The sequence below is a fragment of the Canis lupus genome, chromosome 13 (assembly GCF_011100685.1).
Source record: "Canis lupus familiaris isolate Mischka breed German Shepherd chromosome 13, alternate assembly UU_Cfam_GSD_1.0, whole genome shotgun sequence".
NCBI classification, from domain to species: Eukaryota; Metazoa; Chordata; class Mammalia; order Carnivora; family Canidae; genus Canis; species Canis lupus.
Window position 1 is genome coordinate 49,448,928 of NC_049234.1, and position 18,075 is coordinate 49,467,002.

General features: G+C 36.8%; 1 protein-coding gene across 1 annotated transcript in view; it reads left to right on the plus strand.

Annotated features, from left to right (window-relative positions):
* Positions 1-541: 541 nt before the first annotated feature.
* SRP72 (signal recognition particle 72) overlaps positions 542-18,075 on the plus strand; it is a 29,532-nt gene continuing 11,998 nt past the window's right edge. The window contains 12 exon segments of the mRNA NM_001003264.1: positions 542-668; positions 2,930-3,050; positions 5,523-5,646; positions 7,127-7,270; positions 7,350-7,461; positions 9,905-9,936; positions 10,557-10,681; positions 10,771-10,828; positions 13,425-13,556; positions 14,609-14,737; positions 15,712-15,784; positions 17,364-17,428. Coding sequence (NP_001003264.1) covers positions 560-668; positions 2,930-3,050; positions 5,523-5,646; positions 7,127-7,270; positions 7,350-7,461; positions 9,905-9,936; positions 10,557-10,681; positions 10,771-10,828; positions 13,425-13,556; positions 14,609-14,737; positions 15,712-15,784; positions 17,364-17,428 — 1,224 coding nt within the window. The 5' untranslated portion in view covers positions 542-559.

The following is an 18,075-nucleotide window of genomic DNA, read 5'->3' on the forward strand; positions in this document are numbered from 1 at the left end:
AACGTGTTTTGCACTTGTGGGTTCTTTTTATCTTCTCTGCCAGAATTTTCCTCAGACCCAATCCCAGGTCTTTCTAATCATCTTTCAAGATCCTTTTCAAATACAATTCCTTTAGGAAGTATTCTCCAGCAGCCAAGAGAAGCCGTCTCTCTCCGTACTGCTTCACAGGCCTCCCTCAGGTTTCCAGTTAGTATTGTACCATCCCACAGACCGCCGGTCAGCTCCGCCTCGTGGGACGAGGGTGCTGCTTCGCCGGCAGGGCTAGTCCCGGAAACGCAGGCGGCTTTGAGCCAAAACCGTTTGGTGAACCCCTTCTCGGCCCCTTGCCGTAGTCCTACACCTCGTTCCTTCAGATCGGCTGGGGTAAGACGTATCGCCTCTATCCATGCAAACTTCGAGGAAAGAAACTAAGACCGCAAGCTCCGACACCACTTGAGGGACGAGGGCGCTTCCGACTCGAAAACGCTTAGCAACCACGGGCTTCCTCCGCCGCTGGGCCGCCGCCGGGATCCTCTTCCGGGGCAGAGGTCGTCCCGCCCCTCCCCGCGTCTCCTCCAAGATGGCGAGCGGCGGCAGCGGGGGGGTGTCGGTGCCTGCGCTCTGGAGTGAAGTGAACCGTTATGGCCAGAACGGCGACTTCACGCGCGCTCTCAAGACGGTCAACAAGAGTAAGTGTCGAGGCGGGCGCTGGGGCGGCCCCCGGCCGCAGGAAGGATGCGGCCGCCTCGGGGCGCGCGCGACCACCGCCGAGTAGACGCGGGGGTGGAAGATCCCGCCGCCCGCCGGCACCGGGGCCCGAACACACGGCGCGCGTGAGCCGCAGCCCCTCCGCTCCACCTGACCGGGCCTGGGGCCAGGGCTGCCTAGAGCCACGTGTACTTCCCTCTTTACCCACCGCGGGAAGCGACGGTGGAATTTAAAGAGACCGCAACCCCCTGCGCCTCTTTCAAACTGTTTTCTCGTCTCCTCCGTTTTTACTCCTTATTTCGCGGATATCTCACGTCGCCGCCTCTTCTCTTTTCCTTTTAGAGGAGTGATCAAGACAGTGTTGCTGAGGGAGCTTTTTCTCTTCGGCCGCCTCGGAGGGAGGAACCTGCTTAGGGACACGTAGTTGAGAAGCTGATGCTAACGAGGTGGAAGCTGCTGTGTAGACTCCGGGGAGAGGGGAAGGGGCTGGATCCGGATGTTAGGCCTGTCACTCTCATAGATACACTCTCTCTCCGGTGTCATCAGATCAGAAGATGTGTGTGTGTGTGTGTGTGTGTGTGTGTGTGTGTGTGTGTGAAAGCAGTGACATTCGCAATAACGTGGCAAGAAAAGTTTGGCCTGGTTTGGTTTGGTTTGGTTTGGTTTTGACCCCTGATAATCTCGAGTCAACTGCCTTTGGTGTGAAGTTTACTCCTTGCATTCATTTATCCTTTACTGTGTAACTGCCATAGGGCCATGCTCTTTAGTGCTCTCTGTCCTGCCGAATTCTTCTTTACCGAACATGCAGCCTATATTTGGTAGATTCGAAAAAGTGATTACCGAGACCGGGTTTGGCTGTTTAAGGCAGTAATAACATACAAAGTGTGTCAGTAGCATACAGGATTGTATAAATAATTTTCAGTATCCTATTGTTCACGTAAAGAAGTAGTGATTGTGCCACAGTGCACTTGGGTGATTTCAGACATTAAGGAAAATAGCTACTTACTGGAGTTCATTTGATTCCTAAACTTGTTTTGAATTAACTTTTAGCCTTTAGCTAAACCTGCAACCAGTATCATTCAGTAGCAGTGTAGTAAGTATTTTGCAGGAATTATGTATTTATTTATTTATTTATTTTTAATTATTGTTTTTTTTTTTAATTTATGAGAGAGAGAGGCAGAGACACAGGCAGAGGGAGAAGCAGGCTCCATGCACCGGGAGCCCGACGTGGGATTCGATCCCGGGTCTCCAGGATCGCGCCCTGGGCCAAAGGCAGGCGCTAAACCGCTGCGCCACCCAGGGATCCCTTGCAGGAATTATTTAATCAGCACTTTTTTTCCCCCGATTTATCAATATATATTTTCTTAATTGGGAAAGATTCATTATGACTCTTACATAGAATTGGGTTCCTAATGTTCCCCAGGGGTAAAGGGAATGATTGTGGTCATTTTGACACTGAACAGCTGTTTAGCTTTGAAACTTTGCCGCCTGAGTCCTTCCCTGTCTTCTGACGGTTGTCTTAGATGAAAGGGGAAATTTTGAATGGTTTTTGAAAATACTGCCAGCAAGATAAGTTGCATTCGTATACTTCACAGCTTATGGATTTTTCTAAAGTATTCTTATTTAATCTTAATAACTTTCATACTCGTTTTGCAGATCAAAAAACTGACATTTGGCAGTGAAATGATTTGCCCGAGACCTAAAGACAGTAATGACAAGCTTATGCTCAAACCTAAGTCATTTGCTTCCAAATTCTACGTGAATTTTTTTTTTCTCTGTGAACTAATGAAATAATGTAGGATGTAGCATGTGTCCTAAGGTGGAAAAGCTGGATAAAATAGCTTCTCTTTTCTTTATTTCATTATTTTAAAAAAATTGGGGGTGGGGGAATCCCTGGGTGGCTCAGCTGTTCAGGGCGTGATCCTGGAGTCCCAGGATTGAGCCTCGCGTCGGGTTCCCTGCATGGAGCCTGCTTCTCCCTCTGCCTGTGTCTCTGCCTCTCTCTCTCCCCCCCCCCTCATGAATAAATAAATAAAATCTTAAAAAAAAAAAAGTTTTTGTTTGTTTGGTTTTTTTGGTACATGCATCTAGGGAATCTATCTCATTGGAAATCTTACTAATTTGTAACTGTCTTTTTGCCACTTCTTAAGTTAAAAATGAAGATCAGTCTTTTTTTTTTTTTAACATTTCAACTAATTGTTGTTGCTGCAATAAAATGTAAATGTCCCTTCTTGTTCTCTAGTACTGCAGATCAACAAGGATGATGTAACTGCCTTACACTGTAAAGTGGTATGCCTTATCCAAAATGGAAGTTTCAAGGAAGCCTTGAATGTCATCAATACTCATACTAAAGTGTTGGCCAAGTAAGTGATTTAGTTAGTTGTTTGTGCAGTTATTAGAAATATGGCTACCATCGCTATAACCATTTCCATGTTTTTTTCCCTTCACTATTCAGTGATTTTTTAATCACTTTTTTTCCATTTTTGCTTAGCAATAGTATCTTTGTTCTTTTCTGCCTTAGGGAGCCTTTTTCTTTATCTGTCTTTCCTTGGAACCACTAAGAAGCAGGTAAACTACTGAAGGATATGGGGCATAATGAATTCTTGGAGGCCATAAGAACAACTCAGAAGCTTAATTTAAAAAGAAAAGTAAAAAGGCAGAGGGACTAGAACATGTAGGGTAGGGATATATAAGTAGAACCTTTAGGATGGTGTGGCAATCTTAGCCTGATCTCTGTGCCTACCTCCTTTGAGAATTGTTGAGGTAGGATTTTAGGCCAAGATTGTTCAGTGTCAGAGTTCTTTAGCAGTCTTTAGAATATATAACATTTGTTGTTGTTCATCTTTTTCACTTATTTCATTTATTATTTCATGAAATGTGAATTTATATTCTAAATTGTTACTGTAATTTGATTTTTCTTTACAGTCATGCCTAAACCCCCGAAGAAATGTGTATAAAATAAAGTTTTTTTGCAGCATATTTACTCTTTTGTGAAATTCTGGTTTATAAAGCAGTGTACAGTTGACCATTGAACATCTCAGGAGTTAGGGGCACCAATCCTCCACACAGTCGAAAATCTCTGTATAAGTTTCAACTCCTCAGAAACTGTACTGGGAGCCTACTATTGACTGGAGGCCTGACAGATGACATAAACATATTTCTATATGCATTATGTACTGTATTAAAGTAAGCTAGAGGAAAGAAAATGATACTAAGAAAATCATAAGAAAGAGAAAATACATCTAAGATAGTATATCATATTAAAAAAACTACATACAAGTGGACTCATGCAGTTCAAATCCATGCTCACAGGTCAACAACTATATAGTATGCTTTTTGTATAAGAAAAGGAGGATATAAGAATTTATATGTGGGGGCACCTGGGTAGCTCTGTGGTTGAGCATCTGCCTTTGGCTCAGGTGGTGATCCCAGGATCCTGGGATTGAGTGCCGCATCAGGCTCCCTGCAGGGAGCCTGCTTCTCCCTCTGCCTGTGCCTCTGCCTCTTTCCCTGTCTCTCTCATGAATAAATAAATAAAATCTTTAAAAAAATTTATATGTGTATTTTCCTGTATTTGCAAAAATAAACATTAGCTGGAGAAACTGAATAAAAATAGTCATTTGTAGGAGGTAAAGGGGAGTGGGGTAGATGTGAATAACAATGGGAGTAAAACTTAGAGTTCTAGGTCTTTTTGATTTTGGAGTAGTTTGAGCCATATTTATACAGATAGATTGAAAATCATTTAAACCTTTACTGAAAAGGGATACCTGGGTGGCTCAGTCTGTTAGTATCTGCCTTCTGCTCAGGTCATGTTCCCAGGGTCCTAGAATCAAGTCTCCCTGTCGAGCTCCCTGCCAGGTGGGGAGTCTGCCCCTAGGTCTCTTTCTGCCCCTCCTTCTGCTTGTGTGCATGTGTGCTTTCTCTCTTTCTCTCTCAAATAAATAAAATATTTTTTAACAAACCCACTTTACTAAAAATAAAAGAAGTAAAAGGGATTCTGCTTTCTAGTAAACATATTTATACTACCATATGTTGAATTTTGGTCATTTTGTGACATAGGTAGATTTGCAAATAATTTTTAGGCTAGTAAATAAAAGGTATTGTCATTTTGCTTGATAAATATTTTCCTCATGAATTATGGTTAAAACTCCAAAATGAGTATCAACTGTCACATTAATGTAGATGAGTTAAGTCAGTATAAATAGGTAGTGATTTTGTAGTTGTGTGTTTACCAGTAGTTTGGTTGGTTTCAAGTACTATGTTTTTTTAAGATCTTAGTTACCTTTTCTTTGCTATTCATTTGATTCTTGAACACATTTAAAGCAGCTTTATATGGCTTATTATTTAATTAGTAGATTTAAGAAACTTCTGTAATAACCCATTTAAAATAGTGTTCAGGAGTGTCTGGCTGGCTCAGTCGGTGAAGCACACAACTCTTGATCTTGGGGTTGTGAGTTCGAGTCCCACGTTGGGTGAGGAGATTACTGAAAAACAAAACCTTGAAAAAAATAAAATAGTGTTCAGGTTGTTTTTCTATCTAAGACAATTAGTTATTTAGCTGATTCATTATTTCATTCTTAAATGTTTGTTTCAAAAGTCCAGTAATTTTAAGACTATCCACAAAAGCAAGAGAAACAAGGGAAATGGATGTAATATTTTCTCTGCCACTTGTGAACTAATTTTCAGGCATTGCTAAACTTTGTCAGTTTCCTTATCTGTTGTTAATGGAGGTTAAATGACTTAATATAAGTCAGGTGCTTACAGCAGCATCCAGCATATAGTGTGTGCTCTGCAGTGTTAGCTAATGATCAGATACTGGTTTTTTTCTTTTGCAGTAACTCGCTTTCTTTTGAGAAGGCATATTGTGAGTACAGGCTGAACAGAATTGAGAATGCCTTGAAGACAATAGAAAGTGCCAATCAGCAGACAGACAAACTAAAGGAGCTTTATGGACAAGTGGTAATTACTGCTTTAAAATACCTGTTGACAATCATCCTCGGTGAGCATGACTGTACCTATAAGGAGCAGGGATGAGGAACCTCAGCCCATCCTGATGCTCCACAAAACTTGCCACCAAACCAATTCTTGAGGTTTGAACATATTCCCTCTTCTTGATCTTCACACAAACAGTTGCATATGTAGTATTCTATGAATAAATTACTCCTTCAGGGTAATTAGAAACTTAAAAACATCCTATGAAATTTTGACTTTTTCGTTGGAAAGATGAAGGCCAGTGGGTTATATTTACACAGTTTTGAAATTGTATTTCTTTCTAGTTTTAAACACATTTTGTTTAAGGTTAAAATAAAGTAAATAATGATAAGAATTTGGATGACTTCAGCTACTTTGAAATCCATAAAAATATTTTATTCTGAAAGAGTTGGAGGCATATAAGTAAGCCTAAGGTAAAAATAGAGCTATTAATGATGAGAGTACAGAAATGTTTTATTAGAACTAGCAAAACCCTCTCAAAGATTTTTAAAATGTCAGTAAGAGCAATTAATGAATTAAATGTATTCTCAAGAGATAGTAGGAGTTTTAACAATACATACTGGTTGGAGAAAGATTTGAACAAGTTCATGGATTATAAGTTTATAAAGAACTTTTAAAGTAAGCTTGGGAAATTTAGGGTAAATTCCAAATTTAAGGCAAATTTTGAGATTGATGAAGGGTACCAGTCCCTGTCATATATAGCTGACTTGACATAATATACCAAGAGTGACAGTTCTTACTGCCCTTTGAGAACAACTTGAATGAAATAAGCAGGAATTATGTTTTGTGTACTTGACACTAACCCTATACTAGCTGGTTTCTGGGAAAGAGAAAATAAGATTAAATACTGCAAACTCCTAGGAAATATTAAGTCCTTTTGTTAACATCTAGTTTTGTTCCCGTTCACTGGGGCTTAATAATCATTTTATGGATAGGAAAATTTTTTCATTGTAAGTCAGATTTAGGGCAGCCCAGGTGGCTAAGATGTTTAGCACCGCCTTCAGACCAGGGCGTGATCCCGGAGACCCATCCCTGCTTCTACCTCTGCCTGTGTCTCTGCCTGTCTCTCATTCTGTGTCTCTCATGAATAAATAAATAAATCTTTAAAAAAAAAAACAAAAACAAAAAAAAAAACTCAGGTTTAGCTAACAGCATGATTTCTTTGGAAAGATTTTCTTTCACAACTCACATAGGCACTTACCTAACCTAAAAAAGGAGGTAAATACAATGACTTTTCTATCTGAATCATGACCACAAATCTAGTGGAGATTCATTTATTGCAAGTTTTTGAAAGTATTAGTAGCACACAGAACTAATTGAAAATTTGTAAAGAAAAACCTGTTGATTGCCCATATCATGCTGAATTAGATTTCCTACTTAGTGATTCAAAAAAGGGTTTGTATGATGTCTTCTCCTCTGATCTTTTACTTGCTATCTTTCTCCCTAGTTATACCGGTTAGAACGCTATGATGAATGCTTAGCAGTATATAGAGATCTCGTCCGAAACTCCCAAGATGATTATGATGAAGAGAGAAAGACAAACCTTTCAGCAGTTGTTGCAGCTCAAAGCAATTGGGAAAAAGTGGTTCCAGTGAGTATCTCTGTATATCCGCACAGCTATAAAACAGTATTCTTGTCTAGTGTCTGACTGGTATTTTGCTCCATGACAGGAAAACTTGGGCCTCCAAGAAGGCACACATGAACTATGCTACAATGCTGCATGTGCACTGATAGGACAAGGCCAGCTGAGCCAGGCAATGAAAATCCTACAAAAAGCTGAAGGTTGGAAGTTTATTAAAATTCTGTGTAATTGTAATGTGCATATAGCTTAAAACAGTATTTCCAGAAACTGCATTTGATTTTTGTGAGGTTTATTAACAGAAATTACTGATTCAGTGGGAATTTCTCACAATTCATCTCATCTTTCTCTTAGCATTTTAACATGTCTCTCCCCTATTTCTATCTAATCCCTAAGCCAGAGTACTTGTCCATTTTCATCCACACCAGACCTTAATTTTTTGAAGGCTTTTTAATAAGTTGCTATGAATATTAAATGTAAATTGAGTTAATGTCAAGCATTTACAGCAGTACAGGGCATATAATATAAGCATCTAATAAATATTGGTAATTATTAAACTGGTACTCAAATATAGTGATAATTTGCTGTGCCTATGTGTGTATGTGCATGCATACACATACATTATTTATATTGATAACACTATTCAAGCACAGTTTAACTCCATATAGTATGTTTTCATATACAACATTTACATGCTTTGAAGCTTTTAATTAAGAAAAAAGAAAACTAGTCTTACTAGCTTATGTCTGGTTTTAACTCTAAGAACATATAAACTTTTCTTCTGCATACATATGTTCCTGGAATACAGGGATATAGTGATATAGGGACTGTGGTGATGGTGAGGAGGAAAAAAAGGTGAAGCAGGGTCAATTCTAAATGTTGAAGGTTAAAATAAAAACAAGTTAGGGCAGCCCAGGTGGCTCAGCGGTTTAGTGCCGTCTTCAGTCCAGGATCACATGCAGGATGTGATCCTGGAGACTCAGGATCGAGTCCCACATCAGGTTCCCTGCATGGAGCCTGCTTCTTCCTCTGTCTGTTTCTCTGCCTCTCTCTCTCTATCTCTGTGTGTGTGTCTCGTGAATAAATAAATAAAAATCTTTTTAAAAAAAGAAAAGAGCATTGTGAGAAGAAAAATATGTTTGAGAATTATAATAGCTTGATTATACCCAGTGTTGACAGTAATATGGAAAAGGACACTCTTATACACAGAAGTTTTGAGTATAAAAGTAATACCAACTTTACATTGGGCAGTTTGGTGATGTGTGGCATATTTTAAAATTTGCATACCCTTTGATCCAAGGATTTCATTTTAAGGAAATAAAGTAATTAATAATTAGATAAATGAAATTAATTGTAAGGAAATACTTAAATTCATATATATTTTTATGAATGGTAATTAAAGGGATGGTCATAAGAAAAAAATGGAAACATGAGTTTCTGCCCTATAAGAGGATTGGCTAAGTTTTGCCATTACCACAAAATAGATTGCCATACAGTCATTTAAAATAAAAATGTAGATCTAGGGGCTCCTAGGTGGCTCAGTTGGTTAAGGGTCCTATTCTTGGTTTTGGCTCAGATCATGATCTCATGGTTTGTGGGATCCAGCCCTGCATGGACTCCATGCCTAGTGAGGAGTCTGCTTCTCTCCTCCCTTTCTCCTTCCCTCCCTCCCTCCCTGCATGGACTCCATGCCTAGTGAGGAGTCTGCTTCTCTCCTCCCTTTCTCCTTCCCTCCCTCCCTTCCTCCCTGTCTCTTTCTGAAATAAATAAATCTTTTTTTTTAAAGAGAGCCTTGATTAAAAATATAATAATAATGTAGATCTGTATTTATTATAACATTAAGATGTCCAAAATATATTAAATGGAGAAGAGAGGCTTCATGGCACTTTCATTTCTAAAGCAAGTGTGCATTTGCATTTAAAAATAGTAATGGAGGGATCCCTGGGTGGCGCAGCGGTTTGGCGCCTGCCTTTGGCCCAGGGCGCGATCCTGGAGACCCCGGGATCGAATCCCACGTCGGGCTCCCGGTGCATGGAGCCTGCTTCTCCCTCTGCCTGTGTCTCTGCCTCTCTCTCTCTCTCTGCCTCTCATGAATAAATAAAATCTTAAAAAAAAGAATAATAATAATGGAAATGCTAACAGTGGTTATCTCTTGATGGTGGGATTATTGTCTTTGTTTTACTACTTTTTTGTCATTGAGTTTTTGCAATCAACATTTTATTTTATTTATTCATTCATGAGAGAGGCAGAGATTACAAATGAAAGAAAAATGCCAGAGAACTAGAATGGTCAGGGACTGGAAGTATTTATGTAACGTAATTGATGCTAATAATTTCCAAATTTGCTTATTATTAAAATTATCTTGAGATCTTCTGCCTAAAAATTTAATTCTTTTTTTTTTTTTTAAGATTTTATTCATGAGAGATACAGAGGCAGAGACATAGGCAGAGGGAGAAGCAGGCTGCATGCTGGGAGCCCAGTGTGGGACTCCATCCTGGGACTCCAGGATTGCACCCTGGGCCAAAGGCAGGCGCTAAACTGCTGAGCCACCCAGGCATCCCAAGAATTTAATTCTTACTTCTCAGAATGGTGAAAAAAATGGGAATTACCCTGCAATATTAATTTTAAAATCATTTTTTCCTATAGATCTTTGCCGCCGTTCATTATCAGAAGATTCTGTAAGTATTCTACTGTCGTTAAACCCAAATTTTACACTTCTAATATAAATTTATAGGGTGTTATTTATTGACTTGTTGAGATAGATGATGATTTATTAAATGTAAATCATAGTAAAAATCTTCTTGATCCTTATTTGATGGAGTCTCAGGCTGGGAAATTACAATACCAGAATTTTTATATGCCTTATACATTTTATTTTAAATTTATATTAATATAAATTTATTCTCTAATTTAGATGTACGGCTCAGGTCTTTGAATATGGGTCCTTTCATAGAATTTCATGCATATTTCTTAAATGAACCACATAATCCAGCAGTCTTGATTTCCAATTGCCTTAAAGACACTTGTGAAGTAGTGTCATTACAAAATCCTTATACTTGTTACCCTTTTCACCAATATTTTATTGTTTTCTGGCTCACACCTGTTTACACAGTAATTTACTTTTGGAATCACCTTTATCTGATTCCCAAATTTTAACAAACTGACTCTAAGGGAAGTTTTCTGAAAATTTATGTTGTCTATAAGATTGTGTATCTTTGGAATGTTTGGAATACTTGAAAGATATGGAGATCAATTTTTGGAGCATTTACAAGGGAAAAAAGTTTCTTTTTCTACTTAGGATGGGACTGAGGAAGACCCACAGGCAGAACTGGCCATCATTCATGGGCAGATGGCTTATATTCTGCAGCTTCAAGGTCGTACAGAGGAGGCGTTGCAACTTTATAATCAGATAATAAAACTAAAGTAAGTTATTAATACGAAGTGCCTTTTATAGGGGATGAAGTCTCTTTTTAAAGGTTTGTTTCTTTTTGACTGTTGCTTATTGTTCACAGGCCAACAGATGTGGGATTGCTAGCAGTGATTGCAAATAACATCATTACTATTAACAAGGTATGGGATATCCATGGCTTTCTTACATTTTACATTGAAAACATATTACCTCCGTTTCTTTCTAGGTTGACTTCTTTTTTCCCTGACACAGTCCAATTGTAGCAAAATTACAATCACAATTTAACTTTCATAATGATGATTCTGTAAGCTATGTTCAAGTAATAAAACTTTTTTGCAGTTACAGGCTCTGGACTATCTTACCCTTTTCCCAGTTTCTGATAATATCGAGAATCTATATATTGAAAAATAAATTGTTTGTGGACTTCTAAACTAAGCATGTGTATGTTTTAAATGTCTTTTTCACCTAGTGATCCTGAATACAAGTTTCCTATATATAATTTTTTTCTTTCCAGTGGTTTTCATTTTGGGGGAGGGGAGACATGGACAGATTCTCTTTCTCTACCCACCTCCAAACCACATGTAAAATATTACAAGTATATATAAATGATCCTAAAGAATACTATACTAGTAAAATTAACCAACATTTAGAACATTGTTTTAATGGAAGAACATCTGAAGTTCAGATTTGAAATTCAATTCAGTAGAAAATAAGAAAAGTTAACATTTGATTTCTTTTGATAAGCTGTCTGATTTTTCAAGTGCCATCTTATTTCATCTTCTGAATTATATTTTTAGGTGGTAGTACTTATCTCTAATTTGTAGGAATATAATCTGAAGCTGGAAGGAGTTAAGTAATTTATATAAAGTCACAGCCTGTTAGACGTAGAACTTTGATTCAGATTCTAGTCTCTGACTCCTTCATGGCACCTCTCTCCTCTTACAGCAGAAATTCAGATGGTCCCCAGAGATGAGATAATAGCATTAGAGACTAGTAGTTATAGGATGTTGCAGGCCATTGGCATAGTTTAGTTTTCCAAAAATTGATTCTGGTGTTTAAATCTTAGCAGCATTATATACCTGCATGTGTTTATGAATTATTTGAAATGCGGGCAGCCCCCGTGGCGCAACGGTTTAGCGCCACCTGCAGCCCCGGGCGTGATCCTGGAGACCCTGGATGGAGTCCCACGTCAGGCTCCCTGCATGGAGTCTGCTTCTCCCTCTGCCTGTGTCTCTGTCTCTCTCTCTCTGTCTCTATGAATAAATAAATAAAATCTTTAAAAAAAAATGAATTATTTGAAATGCCAGTGAGGATAAATTCTTTTTACCTGATAAAATTATGAAGGACAGCATGTGAAACACAAAATATCTTAATCTTTTGTAATTATATACAGAAATTTTTTTAGTTAACGGACTTTTTATTCAAAATAGTGCTGAATGCAATAGATCAAAAGAAATGTGAAACTCAATCATTACATCATTTAAAAATCACATAAGTAATCAAATAAATTTACATGGTTAAATTTTTTACTTTTTAACTGCCATTATTGATGAAAGAAAAGATCTCTGGGCTGGCAAATTTGTAGCTCACCCTTGAAGAAGGGTTACAGTTTGAAGGTATAAACAGCATAAGCAAGTGAACATATGGAGAAATACTTATGACTTGTGGAAAGAAAGTGAGAAAATAGAAGTTAGAGGATACATATATGCTAGCTATTTAAAAACTTTTTAAAGTTACATTAAATGATGCCAAGGTATGGGAGGCCTTGAAAAATCAAATTTTTGAGTAAAAGCTGAAGTTTAAGAGAAGATAGCAAAGTTTAAAAGAAGTCTGGTAGTGGCATGGATGATGAAGTATTAAAATAGTACAGAGGAGAACCAACTAGAAATCTGGTTTCTTAAGAATTGATTTATATGAAAGTCAGTTTTCTCATGCACATTAAAATAAATTTACATTGGTTTGGAGCTTCACACTCAGGAAAAGTGATACCTATTTTAGATTCCTTCGTCTTCAAACTAGTAGAAGGCCTGGTTTAAAAAGCATGGGGTATCACTTATTTGCAAATAAATATGGTATTTAACAAAGCTAGAAGGCTATGCACACAGTAGACATTCAGATGCTCCTTTTGTCCTCAAGATGCATGTAATTTGTCTTCCTAGAAAAGTAAGTGACGTTCTATAATTCTAACAAGACTTTTTAAAGGCAGATAACACTGTTTGCTGCACACAGAAGTTTGAGAAATTGAGCTTCTGCTTAGGTGAGAAGAACCTTAAGGAAAAGAAAAACATAAAAGAAAAACAGCTATGTTACATTTGCATTTTTTACTAAAAATGGTTTCAAAAGAGTTGTGAACTTATTTCTGAATTTTAATGATTTGTTTACATAATGACTGTTTGAAAAAGGAAAGAATTTCCTCATTTGTCATCTGAATTTTAATGGGCATAGTTTGTAGATTGCAGATTTCTTTGTATCTTTGTAGTCCTAATTTCCACTGTAAGATTCGTTCTGTCTGTGAGTACTTTTCTTCAAAACTCAAAACAAGTAGTTAATAGTGGAAGGATAAATCAAAAGAAAACTAAGAACCCAAGACAAATTTACATGCGTCTCAGGGGTTTAAACAATCTAACCAGGTAGATGCATTATCTTCCAAGCTTTCTTGTGTACAAAATAACTAAATGGAAGAGGAATAAAGCCCTCAAGTGTTAAGAGTTGAAGTCTGAGATTGTTGTTAATAGCAGATGAACTTTTCTTTGTCAGGACCAAAATGTCTTTGACTCCAAGAAGAAAGTGAAATTAACCAACGCAGAAGGAGTAGAGTTTAAGCTTTCTAAGAAACAACTGCAAGCTATAGAATTTAACAAAGCTTTACTTGCTATGTACACAAATCAGGTAGGTAACAAACCTCTCATTGCCCTAGCTAAACCTTTTGGAGTATGGTATAAGGCATAATGGAAGTATCAGTACAATCTATGTATGCTTCTTGTCTTACACCGGTGTATTTTTTAGAATGTCCTATATCGTAGATTTTATTTATTAAACAAGCAATTTGCCCAATTCTTTGTAAAAGTCTACAGCTGGAAGAGAATACTATTCATACTTGTAAATGAGGTACTGTTCTCATTATCATATTTCTAATGTCTCTGAATTAAAGTGGAAATGATCAAAGATGTTGACTGTGATTATAGGTTAAGATTTGTCTTTCGTTTTAGTTTGTACATAATTACTCAAGTTACAAATGCTAAAGAGGTCAATTCTAATTCTAATATGCATTAATTCTATAAAGATTTCAAACTCTTCCATAGCAGAGGTTTTCAGTGGGAGAGCGAAAGGCAGCAACATTTTTATTATTTAGAACTAAGCCAGGTTATTTTTGAATACTTTAGCAAGAAATACCTATGCATTTTGTTGCTTTTAAGCACAGGCTGATACTTGTATTTTCTTTTTTTAAACAAAACTGTGGAATATAAGCATCCAAATTAGTATTTAGAACTAGTCCTTTCCAGGGTGCCTGGATGCTGAATTGGTTACATGTCCAACTCTTAATTTCAGCTCAGGTCATGAGCTCAGAGTTGTGAGATCGAGCCCAGTGTTGGGCGTCAGGCTCCGAGCTGGGCATGGAGCCTGCTTAAGATTCTCTCTGATCTTCTGCACACTCCCTCACCCTGCCCTGAGAACTAGTTCTTTCCTAAATGCTTTTGTAACTTCTAGCTTAAATTTAGTAAATGAAAATCTTTTCTTATAGGAAAAAAATTGAGAATAGATCATAGAAACCACTTCTTTTACCCCAGATAGTTCTTCACTTGCTATTGTCTTTCAGCTGAGTTTCCTTCCTTTTCCACCCCCATCCTTTTCTTTTTGGTCATTCACTTCATTTCATTTCATTAATTTAATTAACCAGCTTATTTTTGTTGTCGGGGGGCGGGTGGAATGCTATTTTCTAGGCAGAACAGTGCCGCAAAATATCTGCCAGTTTACAGTCCCAAAGTCCTGAGCATCTCCTGCCTGTATTAATCCAAGCTGCCCAGCTCTGCCGTGAAAAGCAGCACACAAAAGCAATAGAACTGCTTCAGGTAAAGGAATTATTTGAATGTTTCATGAAGTGTTATGTAGCATCCTTGTTTCATTTTCATTATAGTAGCCTGCAAACTTGTAAATAAACGGGAAAACTAATAGGTAACATACCACTAGACAAATTCCAAATGTCACTTGGTTAATTCCTGAGCTACAGCTTTGTTTTTTGTAAGTTTGCATTATGGGGCGCCTGAGTAGCTCAGTCGGTTGAGTGTTCAACTCTTGATCTCAGCTCAGTTCTTGATTTCAGGATGGTGAGTTCAGGCCCTGTGTTGGGCTCCACATTGTGCCTGGAGCCTACTTTAAAAAAAAAAAGTTTGGATTAGTAAATGGTTGCCATAAACCCTGAAGAATGCTTTTCACTTGGAGATCAATTTAGCATGAGTTAGTTTGTTTTAGGTTTATAATGTCAGAATATGCTTAACTTCTTTTTTCAATAATGTATTTTCCAATGAATCCTAATCCAAAACCTCAATTACAGAGATAGTGACTTGGTTTTTATCCTAAATCAGCTGTTACATTACATGTTTGAAATTCCTGAGGGTACTGTACTCTGGAAAGTTGAACATGATAAAATTAGAACCATCCTGAAGGGCAAAGTTGCCTAGCAAGAATTCTCAGTAAGGAGGCAGCATCTGAGTATCTTATTTAAACAGACAAAACTGTGTAATATTAATTGTTATTTCTCTATTAATGACTTCCTGGAACTTGATATTATTACACTTCCAGAGCATAATTTTAAAAAATGGATATCAAATAAGTAGATATCCAATACAATTTTTCCAGAATTGAAATTTTGGACCTGAAACCAGACCTTTACCAGAACTGAAACCAGAACTTTAATTTAACCAGACCTGAAACCAGAACTTTAATTTTTAAAACTGGATTTTAAATTTTATGTAGAAATGATCATTGAAATGTGTGCAGTTGTGTAAATTGAGATTTTTCTTTTCTCCAACTAAAAACACTTTAGGAATTTTCAGATCAGCATCCAGAAAATGCAGCTGAAATTAAGCTGACCATGGCACAGCTGAAAATTTCCCAAGGTATTAATAGTTATTTCATCATGGTTAAAATATTTAATGGAAACATGGTTGAAATGTTTCTGAAGTAGTTGTGAGTTATGTGGTTTTAAAAATTTTGCATAATGAAGCATAATCATTGATGTTTCAAACAGCTTTTGCTCGGGTTATTCTTAAATTTTTGGAACAATTCTCAATCTCTGCCTTGAAAGTAATTAGAAGCAAAGAAATCCTATGTTTCAAAAGACCATACTTAAACTTCGTGGATATGTTCAATGTAGAAATGCTCATTATCTGTCACTTGAAAGTATTTGCATGAAAGAAGGGTTACTTTGCATTTAGTTTTCTTAGCCGATTATACTTTGTTTATAGTTTATGACCCACATCCTCGGAGAAGAGGCAGGGAAAACTGACATTTTTTAATCCTACAGAAAACTTGACTAGTATTTTTTGTCCATGATTTGAACCAGCCTTGAATGATTATCTAGAGCTGTGTTGTCTGTATTTGGTACCACTTTCACATGTAGCTATTTTAGGTTTAAAATTAAATGAAATTTTAAAAATCATTTCTTCATTTGTGGTAGCCACATTTCAGAGGCTTCATAACCACATGTGGCTAGTTGAACAACATAGATAAAGACATTTTTATCATAAAAAGTTCTGTCTCTGGCATAGACCACGCATTCTCGATATAGGGGTGGGATGGGGATCATTTGTTTGGGGGGTGGCCAAAAAAAATTACAGATATTATGATGGCTAAAATGAAAATTCCACGGGTAAAGATGAGAATAGTTGACAACTAGAGGGAAAAAAAAAGTCTTACAAGATTCCCTTAGTGTTTAGTGATAAAAACAAAGTTGAGAAACATTGTTGGTCTTGGTACCTGGCTGGCTTAGTTGGTAGAGCATGCAACTCTTGATCTCAGGTTTGTGAGTTTGAGCCCCAGAGCATAAAGAGAACTTAAATAAAAAAGAAAGAAAGAAACATTGTTGTTCCCCATTATCTATTCTCACATTTCCTTACCTTCCTCCCTTATTTCTTTTTCCTTTTCCCACTTCTCCTTTTTCTTGCTTTTCCCCTTATTTTCTTTCCTTATCCAGTTTTCAGTTTATTTTTGAGAGGATTATTTATCATACTAAAATTACTAAGAGCTGTCATTGATTTCTATTTTGTTTTTAAAGATTCTGAAAGGTTACATTACTGATATGTACAATGAGTAGAAAGTATTTTAACACAGTAGGAAATTTTCCATTGCACTCATATGTGTAGTAACATGTTTCAAGGTCTTTAGGATAGGATGTCCTTTAAGTTAGAATTTGAAAAATGTTGAAATAGAACTCAGCAGACTTGGTGGGAGTTGCAAGACTCCTTTCCTATAGCATCTCTGCCATTAACTTTCTTTGTGGGTGTAAGCAAGGTATATAGTGTTTCTTAGGATTCATTTTCTTTATGTATGTGTAAGAAGAATAAATAGAGCACATTATCCCCAAGATCCCAAAGTTTGGGTATTTAGAGATATTACAAAATGTGACTTAAATTTCTTATTTTTTTTATAATAATAATGCTTTCTTCTGTGTGATAATGATATTTTTAATCTCTCAAGGCAATATATCCAAAGCATGTCTAATATTGAGAAGCATAGAAGAGTTAAAGCATAAACCAGGCATGGTGAGTTTATAACCAAAATATTTTAAGACTAAAAAAGTAGTAGAATAACAGTCTATTGGTATGTTTAATGTTTCTTTGTATTTAATTTCTTTTTAATTCATACTATAGGAGTAGTAGGTAAAATAGGTTACTTATCTGCTCTACATTTAATGGCATTTTGTGTTCTGCTTTGCATTGATTCATTATTTAGGCAAATATACCAAGTACTATTTAGGCCTCATATTATCACTAAAACCCAACCTTAAATAACCTAAGACCTATATAGGGAATTTCTTATCTTAATTATTGTATCATGTCTTCAGTGTGGTATCTTGAGTTAAAATAGTTTAGTGATAGTGGTGGCCAAACAATTTAGTTTTTGTTATGTGATGATTCAAGCTTTGCAGGTTTAGACCACTGATAACAGCTATGAAAGCATCTATTTCTAAGTAGAGGCTAATGCTGTCGTTGGTGGTATTTACATTTATCGAACAGGGACTTTTATTCATGTCTGTATCCTCTAACACAGCTTATTTACAGTTGGCTCTTAGTAAATGTGTAACAGTATTATGGTAGTGCTTTCTCTTTTGAAGTTTCATATTTAAAGATTGGACTACAGTTCTTCAGTATTAGAATCAAATATAGATGTTTCTGATATTTCATATCTG